The sequence below is a fragment of the Miniopterus schreibersii genome (genome assembly GCF_964146895.1).
Source record: "Miniopterus schreibersii genome assembly, chromosome: 19".
Classification (NCBI taxonomy): domain Eukaryota; kingdom Metazoa; phylum Chordata; class Mammalia; order Chiroptera; family Miniopteridae; genus Miniopterus; species Miniopterus schreibersii.
Window position 1 is genome coordinate 30,344,939 of NC_138119.1, and position 24,286 is coordinate 30,369,224.

Here is a 24,286-nt window from a genome sequence, read left to right on the forward strand (position 1 = left end):
AAGCACCTACCATGTGCCAGGGACACAATGATGAACCAGACGGGGTCCCTTGTCCAGAAAATTACAACCCATTGAAACAAGGGAGAGGAGAGAAAAACGTGTGGTATTTGGGGAGCAAAGAAGGGAGCATTCGAGTTACAACCAGAAAAGCCCCCCAAGCCCCCCGAGTCACCGGCTCCCACATTCTCCATACAAACCCACGCCTGCCCACCATGTGTGACTGTCAGAGTAAACATGCCTGCTGCCTCTCCGTATGTTCCGGCCAGTGGAGGGCCCTGCTCTCACTCTCACTGCAAGGCCCTGCAGATCCAGCTCCCATTTGTCACCCATCACAGTGTACGGGACAGTCCCACACCACTCTACACACTGGGGTGGAGGCAGGAGATGAGAAGGATACGGAGGGGCTTATCAACTGGAGGCAGAGGAACCAGCGATAACAGAGTATGTGACCCAGATTTCCCGAGACTAGAACAGAAAAGAAATGGCCTGGATTTCAGCATCAGGAAATTGGCTGAGAAAAACCGCTTCCTACAACAGGTCACCAGGGTTGGAGATGGGTGATTTGAGTTTATTTGGAGCCTGCAGTTGGACAAATGTGGGGCGGGGAGCTCACCCCTGGCTAAGCCCCTTGCACATAGTACCTCATGGAAGGTGCTGGCCTTTGGGCTCGACAGCAACAGATACTCTGCAGTGCGGTCTGTCTGGCATAAATGCTCTGCTGTCACCCTCCCTTTTTTCACCGAGGACTGTAGCCCCTCGCCAGCCGCAATCGTCCTGTCTAGCACCCGGGCAAGGAAGGACTGATAAATGGGCTGCAGGAGGATGGTGGTCGCGAGCACAGCTTCCCTCCCCCACCTGCAATGGTTACACGCAGGCTGGCTTGGCAACGGGAACGGCTGTAATGACCCCTACCAGCCTCCTCCAGCTCCAGGACTCGGCTTTTTGGAAGTTCAGTTAATCTCCTGCACCTCTGTCACTGTCAGTCCGTTGCCAGCCTGTCCCTGGCCCTTCGTAGGCTGCTGTTCATACCTGAACCCTTTGACCCTGGGAGCCAGCCCCTCCACCCTCCCTGTTTTGGGAGTTGCCACTGTGTCCTGGTGAAAGCCACGTGGCTGCGGGGTAAATGCAGTGTCTTCCTCCTGATGGTCCTCTGCCCAGGGCCCCTGATCCCAATACTTCATGGATGGGAGAGGGGGCGGACAAGGGTGTGTAGCACAACGTGGTGGGCACCGTGAGGTTTTTAAGTGCGGAGACCACGATTTATCCAGCTCTGTGTCCCCCAGCTCTGGGGCTCAGTGCTATAAAAAAGTGAGAGACGCTGAGGTGTTTGACTGGGGCTGGGTGTTGTAGGGTTTTAGATATTATATAAAGAGCAGGAACCACGGTGGGCTTTGGGATACCAGAATGATTTGCCCCTGGCAGTAGCATTCAGGGCACACGGAAGGGGAAGAAACAGGTGAAAACTGGCTGGGTAACCTCCTGGAGCATTTGGTGAGAAGTGACAAGCACCAAACACAGAGCAGGGCAGGGACAGAAACAAGAAGCCTGGTACCTGCAACACTGGAGGCAGAGCCCAGAGCACAGACTGGATGAAAGGGGGGAGGGAGACCCTTGCGGTTTCCAAGGTGGGCCACTGGGAGGGTGGGGCAGAGATGGGGTGAGAAATCCGTTACGGCAAAGCTATGAGCTGGTTCAGACATATTAAATTTTAGGCATCCAAGGGGTATGTGAGCCCTCCATTAGGAAGGTCTATAGAAAAAGTTCTAGAGTCAGGAAGAGAAATGGGCCAGGGGATGTAGGCTAGGGAGAGTTAAGCTAAGCTGGGGTTGGGTAAGACAAGAGAGCAGAGACAGGGCCATGCCAGCACCACCAACAGAAGCCACAGGCTCCGTGATTCAAACCTGAAGTTTCCTGCCACTATAGCTCCCTTCTTCATCCTGGTCCTGAAATTAAGTGCTCCTGATCTTAGCAAATTTATCTGGCCCTCTTGTCCCCAGAGAATATTCCAGGCCAGGCCTGGGTCCTCATGCTCTTTTATGGTAGACTGAGCCATCTGCAAGAGAACACCAAAGCCCTGGATGGGGAGAAGTCTGGGTCCTCCACACAGGAGGACCCCAAAGTCAGAGAGTGCACAGGTGTAGGTTACCTGGCAAGTTGAGAGCAGAAGAAAGATGAGAACACAGGCTCCTGGGCACCCAGGCTGGGCCAGGTGGGGCCGCCAGCTTCAAGCTCATGGGCTAGAAGCAGGATCCAGAGTCCCACCTGACGGTGTGAACTAAGAGCTGGAATTCAGGGCTTAATATCAGCGTATAATCTTTCTTCTTTTCTCCCTGAACTACTTGGGTGGGTGAATGTTGTATGTGCTGAAGCCGTAACAGCACTTACTTTGCAAGGAAAAGCCAGCAGAGTCAGGATAAATGGTCTAAAATTGTGAAGACAGAGGGGTAGGTGAGAGAGGAGGAATCTGGAACACAGCAGTGAGGATGTCTTGGGCAAGTTCCAGGGGTTCCTGAAGAGAGGACTCGAGTTAGCCATTCAGGTCCTCTTCTTGGTCCCACCCTTCTAGGGAAGTCCTCACCCTTTATAGAACTTGGTGGTCAGCACCTAAAATCCCTGCCAGTCTCCTGAGAAACTGGTGAGGAGGATCTGCTCCCTTGCAAAGTGGCAAGGGACTCTCGGTTAGAAGAAATAAGGACAGGCTCATGTAACCTGTGCTCTTGCTGAAAGGACCAGAGGAAGCACCTGAGTCTGGAAGGCAGCGTGACTTGGCCACAGCCCCTCAGTTATTGGCTGGAACTGGGATGAGCCAGGACTTAGCCCACAGTTCTGCACTGCTTTCATTACATCACGCGCTAGTCAAGATCACCAAGGGCTGTCCCTCCAATACCCTTGTCCAGCATCCTGTGGTGAGAGTGATGGGGACAGCTCTGAGCAGGAACCCAGGGGCCCCAAGTGCTCAGTTCCGTTTCTGTTTAGCTGTGTAAACAGGGACAAGTCCTTTTACCTTCTGGGCTTCCTCCAGACTAAGAACCTCTCTGGAAGTTCTAATGCTTGTCTTCCATTCCAATTGAAGTAATCAGTCCATACCAAATATTTCCTGCACAGATAGTTCCTAGACTTCAGTATATATGAGAATCACCTGAGGAGAGTATTTTTTTTGTCGTTGTCAATCCTCACCTGAGGATATTTCCTCCTTTGCTTTTCAGAGAGAGGAGGAGGGAGGGAAGGAGGGAGGAAAAGAGAGAAAGAGACAGAGAGACAGAGAGAGAAACATCGATGTGAGAGAGACACTTCAACTTGCTGCCTCCTGCACATGCCCCCAACTGGGGGCACGGAGCATAACTTGCAACCGAGGTACACGGCCTTGACAGGGAAGTGAACCTGAGATCCTTTGGTGCACAGGCCGATGCTCCAATCACTGAGCCACACTGGCCAGAGCAAGGAGAGTATTTTTTTTTTTTTAAAGTATATCTTTATTGATTTCAGAGAGAGGAAAGGAGAGGGAGAGAGAGAGATAGAAACATCAATGATGAGAGAGTCATTGATTGGCTGCAGCCCGCAACCGGGGCATGTGCCCTGACCGGGAATCGAACCCCGATCGCCTGGATCCTAGGTCGACGCTCAACCGCTGAGCCATGCCAGGCTGGGTGCAAGGAGAGTATTTTTAAAGCAGATTTGAGGGTTCTACCTCCAAAGATTCAGGAGCCAGTAAGTCTGGTGAGGGGCCCCTGAATCTCCATTTTCAAAAAGTGATCCAAAGAGTGATTAGAATGCGGGCCCTGCACTGTGAGCAGCACTGAAGGCTTCAGATGCTACCGAGGAACCACAGAGGTGCTGAGTAAGGAAAAGCTTCTGTCCTCAAGGAGTTCCGAGTGTACTCAGGGGAGACAGGACCCCATTCCAGGAACCGCGCAGACCTCAGTGACCAGAGGTACAAAGTCAATGAGAGAGACTATGGTGCTTCGCCAAGAAAGTATGCTCAGTGCTTCCTAAGGTGGTTGGCAGAGAAGGTGGTAGGAGGATGTGCGGCAGAGACGGCTAAATGCTCACCACAACCAGCTTCCTGTTCCACCTGGGCTCACAGCTGTACTTCATTTCCCAACCTCCTTTGTGGTTAGCTGTGGTCATGTGACTCAGTTCTGGCCAATGGCACGTGGCTGTCAAAAACACACTATTCTGGACCTGGTCTGCAAAAATCTCTCACATGTTATGGTAGGCCCCCACCTGCCAAGGTAACTTTACTTAAAAAGAGAAATAAACTTTGATTATGTTCAATGACTGAAAAACGGGGGCTGCTTGTTACAACAGTTAGTCCATCCTGATCATACAGGAATCAAGCATCTAGTTAGTATCTGTTTTTGCAACCAGTACTTGGTGCTGCCTTGGACCTGAAGGGGATGCGTATTCTGATCTTACAAGGCTTCCCATATTTGCAGAGAAAAGCAACACTGGTAAAGACTGGAGAATACAGCCAGTGTGCTCCACAGGAGTGGAATACAAACTACAGCCTAAAAGATGTCGTGTGGCTTTTTTTTGAGGTTAGTCTTGGGTAGGCTTCTGAGATGGCAAATACAAACATAGTTAAATGGTCCAATGGTTCTGAAGATTTTTATTTCATTTTAATTGCTCCAATTTGGAGCTAACTTATTTTTAGTATTCTTTTCTTTTCTCTCATGCCAAGAAGGTCAGGGGCAGGTGTTATGCCCGAGGCTTGGCGTGCCTGCTGCTGGCACAGAGATGGGGATTTCCCTGGCTGGTCCCAGGGCCATCAAACTTGGCTGACATCCCTGGTGTGCCACAGAGGCCCTGTTTAGGGAGGGGCCAACTAACCAGGCAAGTGAAGATGGGACAAGTGCAGGAGTGGGACAGAGTGGCTTCGTACTCTGACCTCGGAGACCTCTTCCTCTGAGTCTTCCTTGCATTTTCCAATGGTGTTAGCATAAAGCAGAGAAAATCTGGAGGTGGGGGAGAGTGGCTGGGGAGTGTGTCCTACATGTGCTTAAATATGATATTTAACCATAGATAAAGTCAACCTTTTATTCTCCATATCCACACAAAAAACCCATGCAGGAAGGATCTAGCAAATAGTATTTTAGGATAGGTACCAAGAACTTTTAAATGATTAAAGCTGTAAGATTCTGGAACTGATGACAGGGACCCCCTGCTAGTGTTAAATGTAGAGCCAATGTTCCTTTGGCCAGTATGCCTTATGGAATGGAGGGATGGGAAGGGCCTTACGGAATAGAGGGATGAGAAAGACTTTATGGAATAGAGGGATGGGAAGGACCTTATGGAATGGAGGGATGGGAAGGACCCTGTGGAATGGAGAGATGGGAAGGACCTTATGGAATGGAGACATGGGAAGGATGTTGTGGAATGGAAGGCTGGGAAGGACCTTGTGGAATAGAGGGATGGGAAAGGACCTTATGGAATGGAGAGATGGGAAGGACCTTGTGGAATAGAGGGATGGGAAGGACCTTGTGGAATGGAGGGATGGGAAGGACCTTATGGAATGGAGAGATGGGAAGGACCTTGTGGAATGGAGGGATGGACCCTTTAACTCCTTTCCCAGCCTGAGGTCATTTGGGCCTTCCTATTTGGTACAAGGTTCTGAAAGGACAAGGACTACAGTTTGTCCCAGTCACTCACTGTGTAAAGAGGTTCAAGAAGAGCACCTGACAAGGAGTCCAAGAGGGATATCAGTCTTGGCTCCACCAGACCAGTTACGTCGCCTGATGAGGTCCTCCCTACTCTCTGGGCCTCAGTTTCTCCATCTTTGGGGTGAGGCGCTAAACCAGGTCCCTTTCAGCTCTTACATTCTGTAAGAAGCAGCTTTATGTCTCCTCAGGGTGCTCACCTGATGCTGTGTGTGCCTGGAGTCCTGGGGCCCAGGGCCTGCCGAGCATGCAGGGAAAGCGCAGGCGCCTCGTCCCTGCTCAGGGGTCAGACCCTAACCTGCCACACCCACAGGCACTCGGGAGCTGACAGGAGCAGAAGTTGGCCCCACTTCCAGGGTCAGATCCCAACAGGAATAAAGGAGCAGCTGGCTTCACAGTCATCAGCCCTACAAAGTGCCAAATCCTGCCTTTTTTAGGACTAAGACAGAAAAATCTCTGGGCTGGAAGGCAAGAGATGTAGGCTGTCACTCTGGGTCCACCATAAACTTGCTGTGTGACCTCAGACGAACCCCCTAGCCCTCGAGACTCCAATATCTTAGATGGAGGTGACTGTGTGTGCACTGGGGCTGCTCCACTGAGCACCCAGGAGGGTTTCCACACAAGCTACCAGGAGCCCCATTTTGACACGCATAACCCTGGGAAACGTGACCTAATTGTGACCAGCCAAGGAAGACGTCCCCCAGCACTGCCTCAGCCTCCTGACATCGTACCTGGCGTGACTCAAAACCTCCCTCCCCTTTTCAGATGAGGCGCGGCACCCCAGGAAGCTGCCATTTTCTGAAAGGAAAAACCAAGCCAGGGCCTGAGGCCTGCTCCCATGTTCTTTCTTGCTGTCTCTCCACCTTCCCACCTCCCACCAAAGGTGTTGGAAAGAGGTGTGGGGGCTCCTTGGAGGCCCACTAGTGCCCGCTCCCAGGGGGTGGTGCCCAGAACAGCGGCGAGGCTTCCCCACAGCTCTGCTCCAGCCCTGCCAGGCCCAGCCAGACGCAGGTGGCTCTGACAGGCTATTTATAGAAGCCACTCATCCCCTCCCAGATGGGGCCTCAGTCTCTCAGCGACAGGGAAACATATAAATGCCTTTCCTTGGAGACAGGAAAAGAAATTCCCTTTGGAGCTCAGATGTGATCTCTTTGGGTAGAAAAAAATCATAGTTAGGGGTCAGAATGGGGTCAGGGTCTGGGTGAACTCTTTGAAACCCTTTCCAGGAGTGCTCCAAGGGAGAAGCAGCTGAAAATATTGGTAAAGGTGGAAAAACACTCAGGACGATGAAAGACTAAAACATCTGGATGCAGCTCACCCAGCCCCTCAGTCAGCCGCATACACCCTGCGCTCCTTAGGCCAGCTGGGCCAGGGCTGGCCCTGTCCTCCCTCCCTCCCTCCCTCCCTCCCTCCCTCCCTCCCTGGAGCTGCTTTGCTGAATGCTAGCCTGGTGCTGAGGAAAACAGTCCCTGAGGGCAGTTCTGAATCTCCACTCAGGATTCTTCTCACACTGTATTTAGGCAAAGGCCAGGGATAAGAGGGGCCATGTCCACCATCCTTCCTTTTGAGAAGCATTAAGCCCTGTCTGGGGTTCAACAAAATGAGTTTCCTAGAAGGGATTCCTGCTCTCGGAGGAATGGGCAGCATGGGCCACAGGAGGCAGGGAGATGTGCAGAGGTCTCCCTTGCAATGGGTCAAGAACCAGGCCAAGTAAAGGAAGGGCTGATGCAGGCGCCAAACCAAAGGTACATTTTCAGGAATGAGGTGAGGAAGAAGAGCTTTGGGGGGAGGGGGGGTGAAGAAAGAAGGCTGTCTGGGCCGAGGAACGTGTCATCCCCCAGCCCGGCATATTTTCTTGTAAGATAGTCCTACTCCCAAGAATACCAGAAACTACCTTTTCACTTGCCAAGCTTTGCGGTGTGCCTCCCCCCACCCATCGTGCAAAAAGCCCACCTTCCGACACCCAGGGCTTCTAGCCTGGCTGGTAGCAAGTGTGGCAGCTAAACTTTGTTTTAAAAACAGGAACCATTTCCTTCCCAGGCAGCAGCAAAACTCTCTACAGCGACGGTTCTCAACCTCAGCTGCACATCAGAATTACCTGGGGAGCTTTTCAAGACCCTGCTGCCCAGGCTACATCCCAGGCCAATTCAACCAGGCTCCCAGCAGTGGGACCCAATATCCCCATTCTCTAAAGCTCCCTAAGCTTGAGAATCACTGGTCTAAAGGCCCCAGACAACTGCACTGCCTGTATGTGTGTGTGTGTGGGGGGGGGGGGCAAGGAGGGATCCATGCAATCAGGCAAGAATCCCAAGAGAGGATGGGACACCTCCCCTCTGCCCCCAGCCCTCCAGAACAAACCCTGCTCCTCAGGAGGGGTGTCCCAAAAAACAGGCATGGCGTCGAGGGGCCAGTTTTAGTGGATTCCTTCAAACACTAAAATCAAAACTTCTCCTTTGGTTCTTGGGTGTCCTCTCACAATTGAAAGGTCGATTTGTTTGACGTCAGGACCCAGCAAATGCCGGGCCTACAGACAAGATGAATTGTTAACCAAGGAGGCCTCAGAATCAGGCCTGGGGAAGCTTTGGGTTAATCCTACACGTGTAGGACTGCTAAATTAATGATGAGCCTCCACATGCCTGTGAAATTTAACAGCTCACTTTGGTCTACAAACAGCTCCTTTTAGGTACCCTCTCCGAGAACCTGGCTTAGAGCCCTCTCACGTAAATAATAAAATACATAACTAAGCAGAGCTCAATCACCACTTGGGATCACCACTCCACCAAGTCGGGGGCAGTTTGCCGGCTCTGCATCAACTGGGGCGGTGGGGCCAGGGGACTCAAGTGGGCTGGGTGTTGAGGGGCTGACACCTTTAGGAAGCACACAGAACCCCATTAGGAAACACACGCAAACCCCTTTAGGTTACTTCCAACCAACCCAGGAAGTTAAACTGGTGGTAGGACAACAACCTAAGTTGTTGCTTAGGTTGCTTCTAAACCTAAGTTGTTGCTTTTAGTTTGTTTCTAAAAACACCCTGGACTTCTGCAAAGTGGCTGGACTGCATTTTAATACGGTTTCTGGCCATTCACAACACGGAAGTCTCAGCATCTGAATGTTTATCCTAGGGAAAGACTGGGTGAAATGCACTTTCCATAGAGCTTCAAATCTCCAATTCGGGGGGGGGGGGTGAAAATGGAAAGGAGGAACAGTTACCCCATCACTCTCCCAGCCACAGGTGAGCATGTGGCCAAACAGTGAATCAAGGGCTGTCCCCATATCCTATAGAGCCATTTTGAGAAGGTCTAGGGACAGGAAATGCTGAACAGAGCATTTAAAAGAGAATCTATTTTGCTGCTGGTCCCTGAAGGGCTCCAGACCCAACCTTCGGTCTCCTCAGCCAAGTTCAAGAGGGTCCCCGGGGCAACTGCCACCGGCTCTGGTAACACAGGCTCTGCCTGTCTCCCTGGCAGACCACAGAGGTCCCCCCCCCCCACCAAGGTCTGGGGTCTGGATTATGAAGTTCACCTTGGAAGGCTGCTTGCTCTGCACGTTCCTGAAGAAGGTGGTCTTGGCCGTGAAGAAGCAGTCCTCCAGCTCCTCCTCCAGGCTGCAGTACCCACTGCTCATGCTGCTGTCCACCGTCATCTGCCCGCAGGCGGCCGCAGCGCCCCGGGGACGCGGCTCGGAGGCGAGGCCCCTCCCCGGGCCCGCGGGGCTCGGAGCCCCGAGCCCTCCCCGGCCGCGCGGGTACCGGGCCGGGAGGAGCGCGCGCCGCCTGCGCCGGGCTTCTCGCCCTGGGGCCCGAGAGGCTGGGCGCGGGGGGGGTCCGCTCCCCTCCCTGCGGTGCCGCCAGCCGCCGCCCGGTGCACCGGCCGCGCTGCCCGGCTCCCTGGCCTCTGCGCCCGCTCCCTCCCTCGGCCTGGGGCGCGGAGCGCCCGCACCGTCGCGACACCTCCCCCGCCTCCCTGCCCGCGCCTTTCCTGCCCCCGTACCCCGTAAGGCCACAGCGGTTCCGAAGCCACTTCCTCTCGCAAGGTTCCTCAAAGCCCTGCTGGCTGTCACGGCGCCGCTCCCTCCCCGCCCTCCCCTGCGCCCAGCCCTGCGCGTCTCCATCCCGCCGGGTGCCAGGGGCCCGGGCGGCCAGGACACTTAGGGCACCACGGGTCACACTGAGGCTGCAGGGAAGGAACTGACCAGGAGGGACCTGAGCGGGGAATCCGCTCTTCATATCCTGCAAACAGCTCATTCCCATCGCCCACGGCAGCCCCTGTCCACGGTGTAGAAGGTGCCCTAAGGTCGACCCTGTCCCTCCTCCCTTTCCCCCTCCCCCTCCTCACCCCACCCTGGCATTCCCTAGTCACTGTGGAGGAGCCGGGTCAATCAGTGGTTAGACAAGCAACCGGAGAGGGAAATCAATATTGGGCCTGCCGGGAGAAGCGGCAATATTTTCACTTGGAAATGCCAGAAGAAACTGCAGGGGCCCCACAAGCATATGCAAATCATATGCAAAGTTACGGCAACCCAGAGAGCAAGCCCGCCCTTCCACCCCAGGGAACTTGACCTCGGAGTCTCAGCATACTGAAGGGGCCTGCAGACTACACCTGGTTATTCGTGTATTTCCCTGACAGGCTGGCCAGGAGGGGTTTTGCCAGATCTTGTCCTTACCACCATGGACAGCTCATTTACATTTCCCCATTGGGCTGGGTGAAGAAACACCTTCCTTGACCAGGGTTGAATCCTTCACAGCAATTGGGGCAACCCCCATCCCCCACAACTTCCCAGACTACCTTTGCACAAGAGTAGCTATAGCTGCCGGTGTTCAAACAAGGGCTGCATGTGCCAGGTGATTTACATGCAGCCTGTCATTTAACTTTCCCAACAGCCTGGAGGTAGAGATTATTATTCCCATTCTATGGATGGGAGAACTGAGGCTCAGGGTTACACAGTAGGACACATATGCTCTTAGCAGTTGCGACACAGTCACTAAGCAGAGATGGGACTGTTTTGATGTGTACTCTGCCATCTTTCAAGTGTAGCCTGGAGTTCCAGAAAAAGAAGACAAAGCCTTCAGAGCCTGGTGATGCTTGGGGCACCCGGCCCACGGGTCTGATGGTCTGCGGACCCTGGGAGCCCCGAGAGTGGCTGAGAGGGGTCATCAGGACTCTCTAAGTCTGTGTGGCTTTTCCTGCAGCTCTGAAACAATGCAGTCCTGGGCACAAGTTGGGTGGAGGGCTAGACTCAGCCCGGATGCCAAGCTGCCAACTCCATTTTAAGCTCTGGTTACTTTTATGAGGAACCCGCTCCCTCCCCCACCTTAGCCAAATCTGTCAGTGCTCCTGAGGGTTTCAAACTACAGCCCGATTTGGCTCCATCCTAACCACACAATCTTTCTCCCAGAAGCCTGTGAGGGCCTGGCAGGCACAAACTGGAGATAGCTGAGAGCCAGCACCCCAGCTGCTGGCCGCCCTGGGCTCAGGAGACCCTCGGTACCAGTAGCTGCCTCCCTGGACAGGGAGATCAGTAAGTGGAGGTAGACAGCAAGGATGGGGGCTGAGGTGAGCTACGGCATGTTTGAGGGGAAGAGCTCACATTAATGGGGTTGAAGGTAGATTCTGGCTTTGTATGGAGCAATCTTTTCTTCAAATGAGTATTTCAGAGGCTGTTTTTTTGGGGGGGTTTCCCCAGAGACAGTGGTTCAGGCAAAGGAAGCTGGCATTGGCCTCAGATTACCTCCAAGTGCCATAATGATGAATGCTGCAAAGAGGGGGGATCTCCATGATCCTCGGACCATCAATAGCAGCCTACCTGCTTTGTCCAGCCAGCAAAGAAACACACTTTTCTTTGTAAAAGGAACTTCTTGCTCAGTGGGAATCTAATACTTAAGGAAAAAACAGGCCCCAGATTCTTTGTGGCCACACTGAGTCCTTGGAGTCATGCAGGGACCTCTGCAGAGCAACTGCAGTGTCACACATTCAAAATGTGCAATCTTAAAATACAGCTAATAACTTTTTTCAAACACCAAGCCAAAGCACCCCAGGAGTCAGCACAAGTCTCGCCATGTGAGCGACATGCTAGAAGCTAGGCCTGATTAGGAAAAGTTCTAAGTGACACTGTGTTCTTTTAGGTACTGTTCCAGGCCATCCCAAATATTATGAAACCCTGATGTCTGAATAGGGCTTTTGAAAGCCTTTCATCATCCATTATTTCACTTAGGCTCCTCTACAGCTTTGAGAGCAGGTATTATCCCCCTTTAACAGATGAGGAAACTGAGGGAAGCAGCATGTTCCATCCCAGTTCATTACTTTCAAAGCCTCTTAACTCCTTGTTAGTGTCTCTCTGCCCCACTTTGCCTGCCGATGAATCTAGGCTTAGAGAAGCCTCGGGTAAAAAGTCGGCAAAAGAGACTGTGCTGGTAAGGACCCTGGGGGAGGAAATCTGTAAAGAGCAATGTATAATACAGTAAGTTGGCCAGCCTCCAGGAGGAAAAATCCAGGCTGAAGCCCCAGGGTCCCAAAGACAGAAACACTGGGTTCCTTTCAGGGTCTAATGACCTCTTCTTCCCTATGAATAACCTGCAGTAGTGATAACCTGGGGGGGGGGGGGCGGTGCACAGAGAGCCTGTGCAATAGCCTTCTATGCTACTGTCCCTGGGCCCAAGAAGAGGGGGCTTCCCCTTAAGCAGCACATCCGGAGCCTTAAATCCACAGCATCGTGCTGGGGCTCAGAAGCCCCGCTGAAACGGTGAACGGCTGACTTTCCTGTCTCAGAGTGTCAGGTGATGAAAAACATTAGTTGAAGCTTTCTTCATTCTCAGATGCACTCCTGACATGTGGCCAGGTCCCACTGTTCGAGCCACCCTGTGGTTCTTTTTGTTCCCGAAAAGCTGTGATATAAGACTGGAAGTCAGAAGCCGGTATTCTAGTCCCAGCTCCAACTCCAGCTGGAGCAAGTATGAACAGGTTTCCTCATCTGTCCAACTGAGGGGTGTCAGAGATGGAGGTCAGTACGCAGAGGCTGAAAACTGGGGTGAGGTGCCCCCGACCCCTGAAATGTATTTTTAAATCACTAGTAGCCAGTATGTGCAGGTGCTGTACTAACAACTTGATGTGCGTCATTTAACTGAATCCCTACAACGCACCGATGAAGAAGAAGCTACAGTTACAATCTCTGCCTTACAGAGGGGCAAGGAGGTTCGGGCAGATGGAGTCACTCACACACAGTGGTGCATGCTACGGCGAATGTACGGTCGAACCAAACCAAGCCAGCTGGTCTGGCTGCAGAACCCAGGGCCTGGAAGAGTGTTTGCCCTCTCTGTGTGACTGCCTGAAATCACAGCCCTTCACAAACAAGTCAGGAACTACTTTCTCAGTCTGCCTGTACCCGTCTTCCCTTTGGCTCCCTGGGTTTTCCAGAGTTCAGCCATGGACTGTCTTCTCCCCGTATGTGTCTATGTCTCCAGGGGCCCTGAGTCTCACCTGTGCCCATGGCATCTACTATGCCGCACAGACTCATGTCTCAGAATTCTTTGTCTCCCAGCCAGCTCCTGACGGATACCTGCTCACTGAGTTCCCAACCCTCCCCCTGCAGCCTCACTCTCTGCAGGTCCAAAACTGAGCTCACTTTTTCCCTGTGTCACTTCCACCCCTCCTTCCCCTTCAGCATTTCCTATCTCCACGAATGCCACAGCATAGATTATTGCAAAGCCTTCCAGTAGTTGCCCCCTTGTTGCCCAAGTTACCATTCTACACCAAGATCCGATCGGAGGTGTCATAACGTAAAACCTTCTAGTCCATTTTCAACTAATAATTATTGAATAATTACTCTGTGTCAAGATCTAGTTGCTTATTCTTTCATACATTCATTTCACAAACATTTACTTAGCACCTACACGGAGAGCACGAGCCTCGGTGTTCAAGTTCAGGCTTGAACACGACATAGTCCCTGCCTTCTCATGACGTTCAGTGTAGTAGGACGACATGAAATAAGACATTACATTCGCTTCCCCGAGCTCTTACACATTTCATTAGCTCACTTAATCCTCACGACCCTGCAAGAAGGCAAATTACAGGTGAGTAAACTGAGGCTCAGAGTGGTCACACAGCAAGTGAATTGTCGAACAGATTTCAAACCCAGAGCCTCCGTGCCTGACAATTTTTCACTCCAACTGTTGTCCTTCCTCTAATGACTCCGATGATATTCCATAGTCTGAGTGGGTCCTTCCATGCCAGTCAACAGTTCACACCCATCTCCAGCCATAATCAAGCATCCCTCATTACAGCTACACAAAATTCGATTCCCTGTCCCAGCAGCCACCCTGCCCTCCTGTGGTTTTGCTCTTGCCTGTCAATACCCTCCTCCTATGCCCTCCTGACTCCCTGACCCACAGTCACCATATGGCCACACGCCCACACCTTCCATGCCTCTCAGAAGCAACCTGTCCCACATGTCCTCTCTGGGTTGCATCTTGAGAATGCTACCCCCCACCTCGAGAGGAGCATTTGACAGGATGAAGCCGGCGGTACACAGCGGTGAGCGCAATTTCCTCCCAGATGACTTCCTGTTATAAGCGGCTGCACACTGTTAGGTTAGACTCACAGGAAAATCACTTTCTCTTGCTTGGCTGCCAGGCTAACAGCTTCAATTGGACCCTGACACTTAAGGACACTGAGGCAGTGACATGAGCCATACTGAGAGGCAGAGGCCCTGAAGAGCTCGTGCCGGGTCTGAGTCAGGCCCAAGGAGTCTGCCCTCTAATTGCTCTCCTTTAGGAAAACTAGAGAAGCACAAAAAGGCATGTCTGATTAACAACCACATCCCTCAGTGTACCTCTCCAGGCAAGGCCAGTCCTCCAATGGCCAGGGCAGTGTGGTCACAGTGAGAGGTGAACAGGTTTTGTACTACTACATATAGAAAGACGGCATTGTTGTCTCCTCAGAGCCTCAGGCCTGACCTGGCCCAGCCAGAGGTGCTTCCAGGATAGAAGCAGTGGGTGGGGCTGTGAGGAGCACAAAGAAATGTCTCCAGTGCTTAAGGATTTCCACAGAAGTAAATAGGAGAGCTCTGTCCCTCCTCAGAGCCAGGATCTCAGATGCCTCCTGGTTGGGAAGCCTTTCAGCTCTGCCTGACCAGTAACGGGCTCCCATGCATTGGCCTGAGCTGCTCAGATAGGCTTTGGGGCAGCTCCTGTGAGAGGTAGCTTTTGGAGTCAAATTCCTGACAGCTTTAGCCAGCACTTCTGTCTTCTAGAAGGAGGGAAATCTGTAGAGGGGGGAGTGGCTATCCCAGATGTAGCCATAATGGAGAGAGGGGTTTGGGACTCGCTCCTTCCTTTGGCACATGTGGATGGGCTAGCAGTAAGTGAGATAAAATGGGATCATAAAATATATTCAATTAACCCAAAAGAAGACAAAAAAATGAAAAAGGGAACAAAGAACAGATAGGACAAATAGAAAACAAATGGCAAGATGATAGACTTAAATCTACTTATATCAATAATTACATTAAGTGTAAATGATCTAAATAATCCAATTAAAGGGCAGAGATTATCTGACTGGATTTAAAAGAAAAAAAGATCCAAATATTTGCTGTCTATAATAAATGACTTTTAAATACAAAGACACAAAAGTGAAAGGATGAATAAAGAAATACCATGCTAATGGTAATCAAAAGAAAGCTGGAGTGGCTACATTAATATCAGACAAAGTAGATTTTAGAGCAAAGACTATAACCAGAAATGAGAAGGTTATTTTGTAATGTAAAGGGGTTAATTAACAAGAGGAAATAATTATCCTAAATGTTTATGCACTGAATAATGGAGCTTCAAAATACAAGAAGATTGAACTGTATGGAGGAATAAGAAAAACCACAATTAAAGTTGGAGATTTCGACATCCCTCAATAATTGATAAAACAAGTAGAGCACATGGTATGCCTCAACAAGTGGTAGCTACTGTTATCAACCACAATTTAACTTGATAGACATTTATGGAGTATCTCAGAGGGGACCCAGGCCCCAGAATCCCCTGAGGTGTGCGGGTATCTATCCAGGGGGGTTGTTAGGAGGAGGGAGAGGTGGGTCCTCAGGAAGGACAGACCTGCCCCAGGCTCTTCCCTTCTTGTTTCCAGGCTCCCCCTTGTGATAGTTCTGGGTTTAGCAGGTGGCCACTGGGCTGAGAACTGGGGCAGGACTGGCCCCAGGAGCTTCCCCTTCTTAAGGGTTCAGGAAACGCAGAGCCTCAGCAGGGAGGCAGTAGCCAGACTGAAGAGGGAGCACTAGGTGGGGTGCCAGGAAACTCAGCTCTACAAGCCAGCTGAGTCACTGCTCAGTGCTCAGTGGCTGCAGGAGCTGAGGGAGGTGGTTCCAGAGGGGCCCTGTTAAAGAATGGCAGAGGCTTCATGGGGGGAGGGGGTGCAGGCAGAAAGGCAGCAGCAACCAGTCAGGCTGAAACGCCAGCAGGCCAGGCTGATCTACCCTGGAGCTCTGGAAGTCATCTGGCCCTTTGGTGAATGGGGACAGGGTCTCGGTCTTTTTATCAACGGGGAAGAGTAATAACTTGGGCTGCAAAGGGGGAGATCATTGTTAAGTCTTGTAGTAAGAAGTGCCCACCCAAAGTCATAGTGTCCTGGTTTTACATACAGGAAAGTAACCCATCTTTCTGGTATTTTGGAGAGTTGGCAGAGCCCACCAGGAAGGCTTTCATGTGCTAATCCAGGTTTACAGAGAATTGGAGGGCAACAGGAAGCCACTGAGGGCTTTCATCACAGGGTGATGTGATTAAAAATCCAGTAAGGCTGTTGGAAGCACCAGAGATGGCCCCAGATGCTCACTCCTTCATCTGCATGTGCTGTCACATACATCTTCTTGTGGAGCCTCACAACCACCCTGCCTACTGTCCCATTTCTCAGAGGGGAAGCCTGAGGCTCAGAGAAACTGGGAGGCTTGTCCTGGGTCACATACCAATTACCTCATCTAACACAGTCTGGATTAGAACCTTGCTCTTCTGTCACCCAGGCCAGGGGTCTTTCTTTTGTTTAAGAAAATATGTATTGCCTTTTAAAAATATTATACTAGAAACATCACAGTATCTGGTTATTCAAACAGCACTGAAGCAAACAGCAAAAGGTGAAAGTTGTCACACTTGACCCTTTTCAACTCCCACCCCTCCCAAGGCGAAATCTCTTCCAGTGTTGGCTGGGCATCTTCCAGTCCTCCACTGTACATTTAGATGCACACACACACACACACACACACACACGTACAGAATACTAATGGGTTTGTCCCCTGTGTGCTGTTGAGTGACTTGTTTTCACTTCGCACTATTCCCTATCGGTACACAGGATCCATCTCTCCTTTGGAAGAGCATGTTGGTACTCGCATGGATGGCTGGAATTTCCTCCCCAGCTCCCTGGAGCTCTCTCCACTGCTCACAGTGCCCCTCAGGCACCAGCTCCATCCAACGCACCCACTGTAGTCCAGATACCGCTGACCAAAGAGAGCAGCCTCTGTAGGCAGCATTTCCCACTAATGGCACTGAGGGGTTTAGAACAGTGCTTGGCTCCATAAATATGTGCAGAAGGAATTTGAGGCAGTCCTTAGACACATTTTTCTTTTAATTTTAGAGATTAAGTATTAATTTAGTGTGTCAGGAAAAAATCCTAAGTACATCAGTGATTTAAGGCTTTTAAAAGTCCCTTTAACATAAGCTTAATAAAATAAGTCTACTTAAAGAGAAATACTAAGTAACTGATAGCAGAGGTGGAACATGGATATGGCCAGAATCCTCGTGGAAAGTGCCTGAGTGAGGTTTGGGAACTCTTGGGGAGCAGCTGGACTTTGCAGCCGGGACCTGGGAGCCCAGTTCCTGAATGCCACTCCTGGATCCTGGAGGGCCAGGGCCAGGGGAAAGGAAACCGGCCTGTCCGACATAAGATTCAATTGCTGGCCGCAGTGATTTGAGTGGAACAAAGAGTCCTCATTTTTCTTCTTGTTATCTGTGCATTCCAAGTACCAAGAAAAATAGCACCAAAGGCCAGAGGACAGAGCTACCAGGATCCCCATGGGCTACAGCAGGTTACGCTAAGAATGAACGGTTTGGGGCGAGGACTTCTCCCTTTGGGTCTACTTTTCCAAAGGCAGTGAAAGGACTGGACCAAACCAGCAGAGGTCTCACTTCATCACGAGGGCACCGGGGACCCTGAGGGTTTTTTCATCCCAGGGGTGACATGGTAAGAGCACCCTTACTACCACTGAAGTATAAAGTCCCTGGGGCATGCCTCCAAATAAAAGAAGAACTGCAGCTGATGTGGCAACCTGTAGTGGTCTTCAGCCAACGGCACCCATGTTCTCTGGGAAACAGGCTACACTGAAGAAGGGATCTGGGGTGGACTTGAAGGGGATTTGCTTGGTCAACAATGGGAACCCAGGGGAAGAGTCAGACATCACAGGCCTCAGGATGTCCAAGGACAGACTCCAAAACCGCTGGCTCTGTGCCTGACGAAAGCCGCCTTCTTCGGTTTCTGTGCCCGAGAGAGACACGCAGGCCCCACATGGTCTTGTGAGTGGAGCTGGGGGCTCTGAGCCCACCCCACCCCCACCCCTGCCCCTTCCTCCTGCCTCCTGCCTCCCCCAGGCGTGGAAGAGAGAAGGGGTCGGAACCTTGGGACTACTGCTTTTCAAAGGCTGAGGCCAAGCACTCATCTGCGGGATGACAATGTTTGGAAAAACATATGAATGTACAGGAAGAAAAAATAAAAAATGTTAACTAACAGTGGTTCCCTCTGGATGGAGGAAAAGCAATGATTTTTTTTTTTTTTCCTTAAAGGGCAGAGAGGAGAAAAGCCACCAAGCTGAGACCTCCTAAAGGTCATATGTCCCCAAACTAGCTGAGCGCAGACCAAGGCCCCAGCCACAGTAAATCCCCCAGGTAAATGGCACTTGCACATTACGTTAGCTAGCCCAGGTGACAATGTCAAGGTGAAAGAAAATCCATCCTGGTATTTAATAGAAAATCAAGCCAAGGCGGAAATCAGCACAAACAAGCTTTTTAGAAAAGGCAAGTGAACCTGGAGCAGGGCCCAGGTTTTATTGATAGAAGGCTAGGTCCTGCCCACTTGGGCTGAAGCGCACAGCCAGGCCTGTCCAAGGCAAACACAGCAGCCCCCCCCCCCCGGCTGGAGCAAACCCCACTCTAGGCTGTTTGCTGGCTGGGGGCTGTTCCACACCCACAGGGGACTCTTGGCTCCTTCTATGTGTTTCTGTGTGGCCCCTTCTATATGTCAGTGTGGTTCTGCTCTAGACACAGCTGTGATTTGACTTGCCAGAGGGCCCCCAACAGAGAGAGGGAAAGGGGGTCATTCTGCTTCCAAATACTCAGACTGGGAAGCACCTGTTCACTGCTGACATTCTGAGGATGAGACGATGTATATAGCAAACCCCAGGCCCTGCTCTGGGCCTATTGCCCACCATACTTGGGAGCTGGCTAAGCAGCTCTAAGGCAGGGTTTCTCAACCTCGGCACTGGTTTTGTGTGTGTGTGTTTTTAATTTATTGATTTGAGAGAGAGAGAGACATCGATTTGTTGTTCCACTTATTTATGCACTCATTGGTTGATTCTTGTATGTGCCCTGACCAGGGATCAAACCCTCATTGGGGCGATGCTCTATCTAACTGAGCTACCCTGCCAGGACTTGGTACTGTTGACATTTTGGGTCAGATGGCTCTGCTGTAGGGACCTTTTCTGAGCACTGTAGCATGTTTAGCAGAATCCCTGGCCTCTACCCACTAGATGCCAGCAGCCCCTTCCAGTTGTGGCAATGAAAACCATCTCCCAGAAACTGCCAAATGTCCCTGGGGGAAAGGAGCCAAATCACCCCCTTTTCAGACCTGCTGCTTTAGAAGAAGGAATAGAGGAGACGGGAGGGGGTACCCAGGAAGTAGTGTGCGGAGCAGGCTCCGGGTTGAGGGATGGGTAGAGTCGAGGGGAACAGAAAGAAGAGAGACTTGGAAGCTCCCAAATGGGACAAGAAAGTGGGGAAATAGAGCTGAAATAAGGTTTTTAGGAAATGTTGCTATATGGTGTGCTATATGACCTCCCTTCTCCACCTCCTAAGGAATACCTTCAGCAAAAACCTGCATCATTCACCAGACTTCAGGAGTCAAATTTGTGTCCCCACCTTTTCCTGCCCCTCCACCTGGATGAACAGGTTCTGGCTAGGGACAAGGCCCTTCCAAGAGTCTGGGCTACATTCAGGCCACATCATAGCAGCTACTGTTTCAAAGTGTGTGGTGGATATACAGAATTTTAAAATATATATTTTAGAACAGATTCAATATCATTTTTATAAAACATGCATCATATTTGCTTTCTAGTAGTGCCTTCCCAGTGGGAGAAAAAGGCCTGGGGGAATAGCTGAGAGGCTGGTAATACCCATGGGCAGGTTGGATGACTGAACATCACTGACCATGTGCATCAAAGTCAGAAAAAGCATGTGGATGGCTATTCTGGAGACTTGGGGGCTGAACCCCAGACTCCCCAGGCTCTCTCAGATTCTCCTTAATAACCAGTTATCCAGTATCTGTATTGTCTCTCACAGTACCTGGGCTTTTCCCTGATATATATGGGGCTTATCTGTTTAAAGTCTCGCTTCCCTACTCTACTGCAAGCACTGGGAGGGCAGGGGTCATATCTGTTTACTTCATCATTAAGTCCCTGGTATTCCTGGGCCTGCACATGGTCAACATTCAAAACATATTTGTTAAATGAATAAATGAATGGCATCCTGGAACACTCTTTACTTCCTTGACCAGCAACATTTGACTCATACATTAAGACTCAGAGCAAATGTTACCTCCTTTGGGAAGTCCTCCCTAATTTCTCCCAACAGAAACAATTGCACTGTGGACTCAAAACACTTGATTCATACCTTTATGGCAATATGCATCACAGTATATACTATTTGGTTGTATTCCGCCTCCCCTGCCAGAGTGTGAGCTCCTTGAGGATAAAAACAGTGATGTATCATTTATCATCCTTACTCGCCCCAGTACTTGGCACATACTAGATACTCAATAAATGCTTGTTCAATGCAAGAGTCAAACAAAATGCTCTCTTGTCACCCTTCCAAATCCTAGACATCAAAGTTCAGACACATCCTGGTTCAGGTGCCTTGGCAAAGCCCAGAACCAAGAGCTGCTTTGGGTATCAAATTTCCTAGTCCTTTAACACGGGAAAAATACCTGCCTCGCCCCTCCGAAGTGGATCTGGCCGGGCTGGTGGCCCCGTATTCCCACTGCCCCGGGGCTATGAGGCCCCAAAGGATCTTCAGGAGTCTTCTCTGGGACACACCTCACTCCACACCCCACCTCCACCCATACCCCCACCTCTGGCTTAAAGCCCGAGGCCAACGCAGGCTGTGTGCAGGGGACTGTAGACTTCTCTGTCACTGTTCCTGTTCCTCTCCCCAGTCTCTTGGAACGGGGTGTGTGATACTGGGATTTATAATAAATATATATATTTGGTCTTTGTCTCCATTTGAGGCACAGAGCTCCTAAAACCCTAGGAATTTCCTGAGCAATGAGAGCAACCAAGGTGTCTCTTGTTATGTTAATGAGGTAACTTTTGGACCCTACCTAAAGATGGGGGCTAGTTGCCAGCAGAACCTACCAAGTGATTAGAGTGTTGGACCTTTCAGCCCCACCCCGACCTCCATGAAGGGAAGAAAAGGGGAAGGTTGAATCAATCACTAATGGCCAATGATTCAATCAATCACGCCTATGTAACAAAGTCTCCATAGAAACCCAAAAGTACAGGAATCAGAGAGCTTCTGGGTTGGTGAACATGCGGAGATTCAGGGCGAGTGGGGCATCTAGAGGGGGCATGGATGCTCTGTGCCCCTTCTCGCATACCCTGCCCTACGCATCTCTCCCCTCTGGCTGTTCCTGTGTCATATCTTTTTATAATAATCTGTTAAGTAACTGTTTCTCTATGTTCTGTGAGCTGCTCTTGCATATTAATGAAATCCAAGGAAGGAGCTGTGGTAACCTCCAATCTATAGCTGGTCGGTCAGAAGCCCAGGTGACCACCTGGACTTGCGATTGGCATCTAAAGATTTGGGGGAGGGTGAAGCTGAACTGTAAGACACCCAGCTGGTCTCAGAGAATTGCTTTGGTGGTGTGGGAAAAAAACACACACGTCAGAACTGGATGCAGAACCAGAATGTGTCTGTCAACACATCTGGCCAGAAGGGGACCCCAACATCCAGCACATGTGGATACTCATGCCCCCTCCTGCTCACCAGCGCTCCTGGAGAGACAGTGGAGTCCAGGGCACCTGCAAAGCAAAAGCTGGACCCAGCCAGGTTCCAAGCTTTGCTACCTACCTGGTCAGAGGTCGGAGTGAGGGTGCTTTCTGGAGAAGGTCTGTCCCGGAATCGGCCTTCCTGCTGACTGCAGTCCAGCTGGATCAGATTGCGGCACTCGGGGTGGCAGGTGAATTTACAGTCTGGAGGGAAAGAAACCACAGGGGGATTAGGGGCCAGGCTTCCCAGAGAAAAACCAGGGGGAGTAGCATTTAGCTCCAAGAGGGAAAAACATGCAAGAGAGAAGTGGAGGGTGGGTGAGTGATGCCCTGCTCCCCATGCCATTGCAAATGGTGAACATTAGCAGGCGCTTGCCAGGCACACCTCAGAGGTATTGCAGGTTTGGTTCCAGATCATGGCGAAAAGGCAAATTTACAATAAAGAAAGTAACACAAAATTTTTAGTTTCCCAGTGCATATAAAAGTTATGTTTACACTATCCTATAATCTATTAAGTGTGCAATAGCATTGTGTCTAAAAAACAATGTATATACCTTAATTAAAAATACTTCATTGCTAAAAAATGCTAACCATTATCTGAGTCTTCAGTGAGTTGTGATCTCTTAGCTGGTGGAGGGCCTTGCCTCCAGGCTGATGGCTGCTGACTGATCAGGGTGGTGGCTGTTGAAGGCCGGGGTGGCTGTGGCAATTTCTTAAAATAAACCAGTGGAGTTTGCCACATTGACTGACTCTTCCTTTTACAAAGGATTTCTCTGTAGCATGTGATGCTGTTTGACAGCATTTTACCCACAGTGGAACTTCTTTCAAAATTGGAGTCCGTCATTTCAAACCCTGCTGCTGCCTTATCAGCTAAGTTTATGTCATATTCTAAATCCTTTGTTGCCATTTCAACAGTCTTCACAGCATCTTCACCAGGAATAGATTCCATCACAAGAAACCACTTTCTTTGCTCATCCATAAACAGTTTGATCATGAGATTGCAGTGATTCAATTCCATCTTCAGGTCCCACTTCTAATTCTAGTTCTCCTGCTATTTCCGCCACATTAGCAGTTACTTCCTCCCCAAAGTCTTGAGCCCCTCAAAGTCATCCATGAGCACTGGAATCAACTTCTTTCAAACCTCTGTTAATGTTGATATTTTGACCTCTTACCATGAATTACAAATGTTCCTAATGGCATCTATAATAGTGAATCCTTTCCAGAAGTTTTTTTTTCCTACTCTTTTTTTTAAAAACTTTTCTTTATTGTTGAAAGTCCCCCTCTTCCCCCCCATTGACCCCTTCTACCCCGCACCCTCCCCCTACCCCAGGCCTTCACCACACTGTTGTCTGTGTCCATGGGATATGCATATAAATTCTTTGGTTAATCTCTCCCCACCCACCCTCTCCTTCCCTCTGAGATTTGTTAGGCTGTTCCATGCGTCTATGTCCAGGTTTTCAACTTACTTTGCCCAGATCCATCAGAGAAGCACTATCTATGGTGCTATAGCCTTATAAAATGTATTTCTTAAACAGTAAGAATTGAAAGTTGAAATTACTCCTTCATCCATGGACTACAGGATAGGTGTTATGTCAATAGGTATAAAAACAACATTAATCTCATTGTACATCTCCATCAGAGCTCTTGGTGCCCAAGTGCATTGTCAATAAGCAGCATATTTTGAAAGGAATGTTTTCATCTGACAGTGGGCTTAAAATATTCAGTAAACCATGTTGTAAACAGATGTACTGTCATCCAGGCGTTCTTGTTCCATTTATAGAGTACGGGCAGAAGAGATTTAGCATAATTCTTAAGGACCCTAGGATTTTTTGGTAAATGAGCATTGGCTTCAACTCAAAGTCACCGGCTGTATTAGCCCCTAACAAGAGAGTCAGCCTGTCCTTTGAAAATTTGAAGCTAGCCATTGACTTCTCCTCTTTAGCTGTGAAACTCGCAGATAGACTCCTCTTCCAACAGAAGGCTGTTTCATCTACCTTGAAAATCTGTTGTCTAGTGTAGCCACCTTCATTAATTATCTTAGCAGGATCTTCTGGATAACTTGCTGCAGCTTCTACATGAGCACTTGCTGCTTCACCTGCACTTTTATGTTATGAAGACAGCTTCTTTCCTTAAACCTCATGAACCAACCTCTGCAAGCTTTAAACTTTGCATCTGCAGCTTCCTCACCTCTCTCAGCCTTCATAGAACTGAAGAGAGTTGGGGCCTTGCTCTGGATTAGGCTTTGGCTTAATGTAATGTTGTGGCTGGTTTGATCTTCCATCCAGACCACTAAAATTTTCTCCACATCAGCCATAAGGCTGCTCCACTTTATCATTTGT

The 24,286-nt window shown here is 50.2% G+C and overlaps 1 protein-coding gene across 2 annotated transcripts in view; it reads right to left on the bottom strand.

Moving 5' to 3' along the window:
* RASSF5 (Ras association domain family member 5) overlaps nucleotides 1-24,286 on the bottom strand; it is a gene marked incomplete at its 5' end in the record, with an annotated part of 68,547 nt that overhangs the window by 19,474 nt on the left and 24,787 nt on the right. Inside the window, one exon of one of the 2 annotated variants that reach the window (XM_081121252.1) lies at nucleotides 22,030-22,151. In XM_081121252.1, the coding sequence (XP_080977378.1) occupies nucleotides 22,030-22,151 (122 nt within the window). Of the gene's footprint in view, nucleotides 1-9,179; nucleotides 9,376-22,029; nucleotides 22,152-24,286 lie in introns of those variants that run through there. The other variant, XM_081121253.1, reaches the window with a different exon arrangement.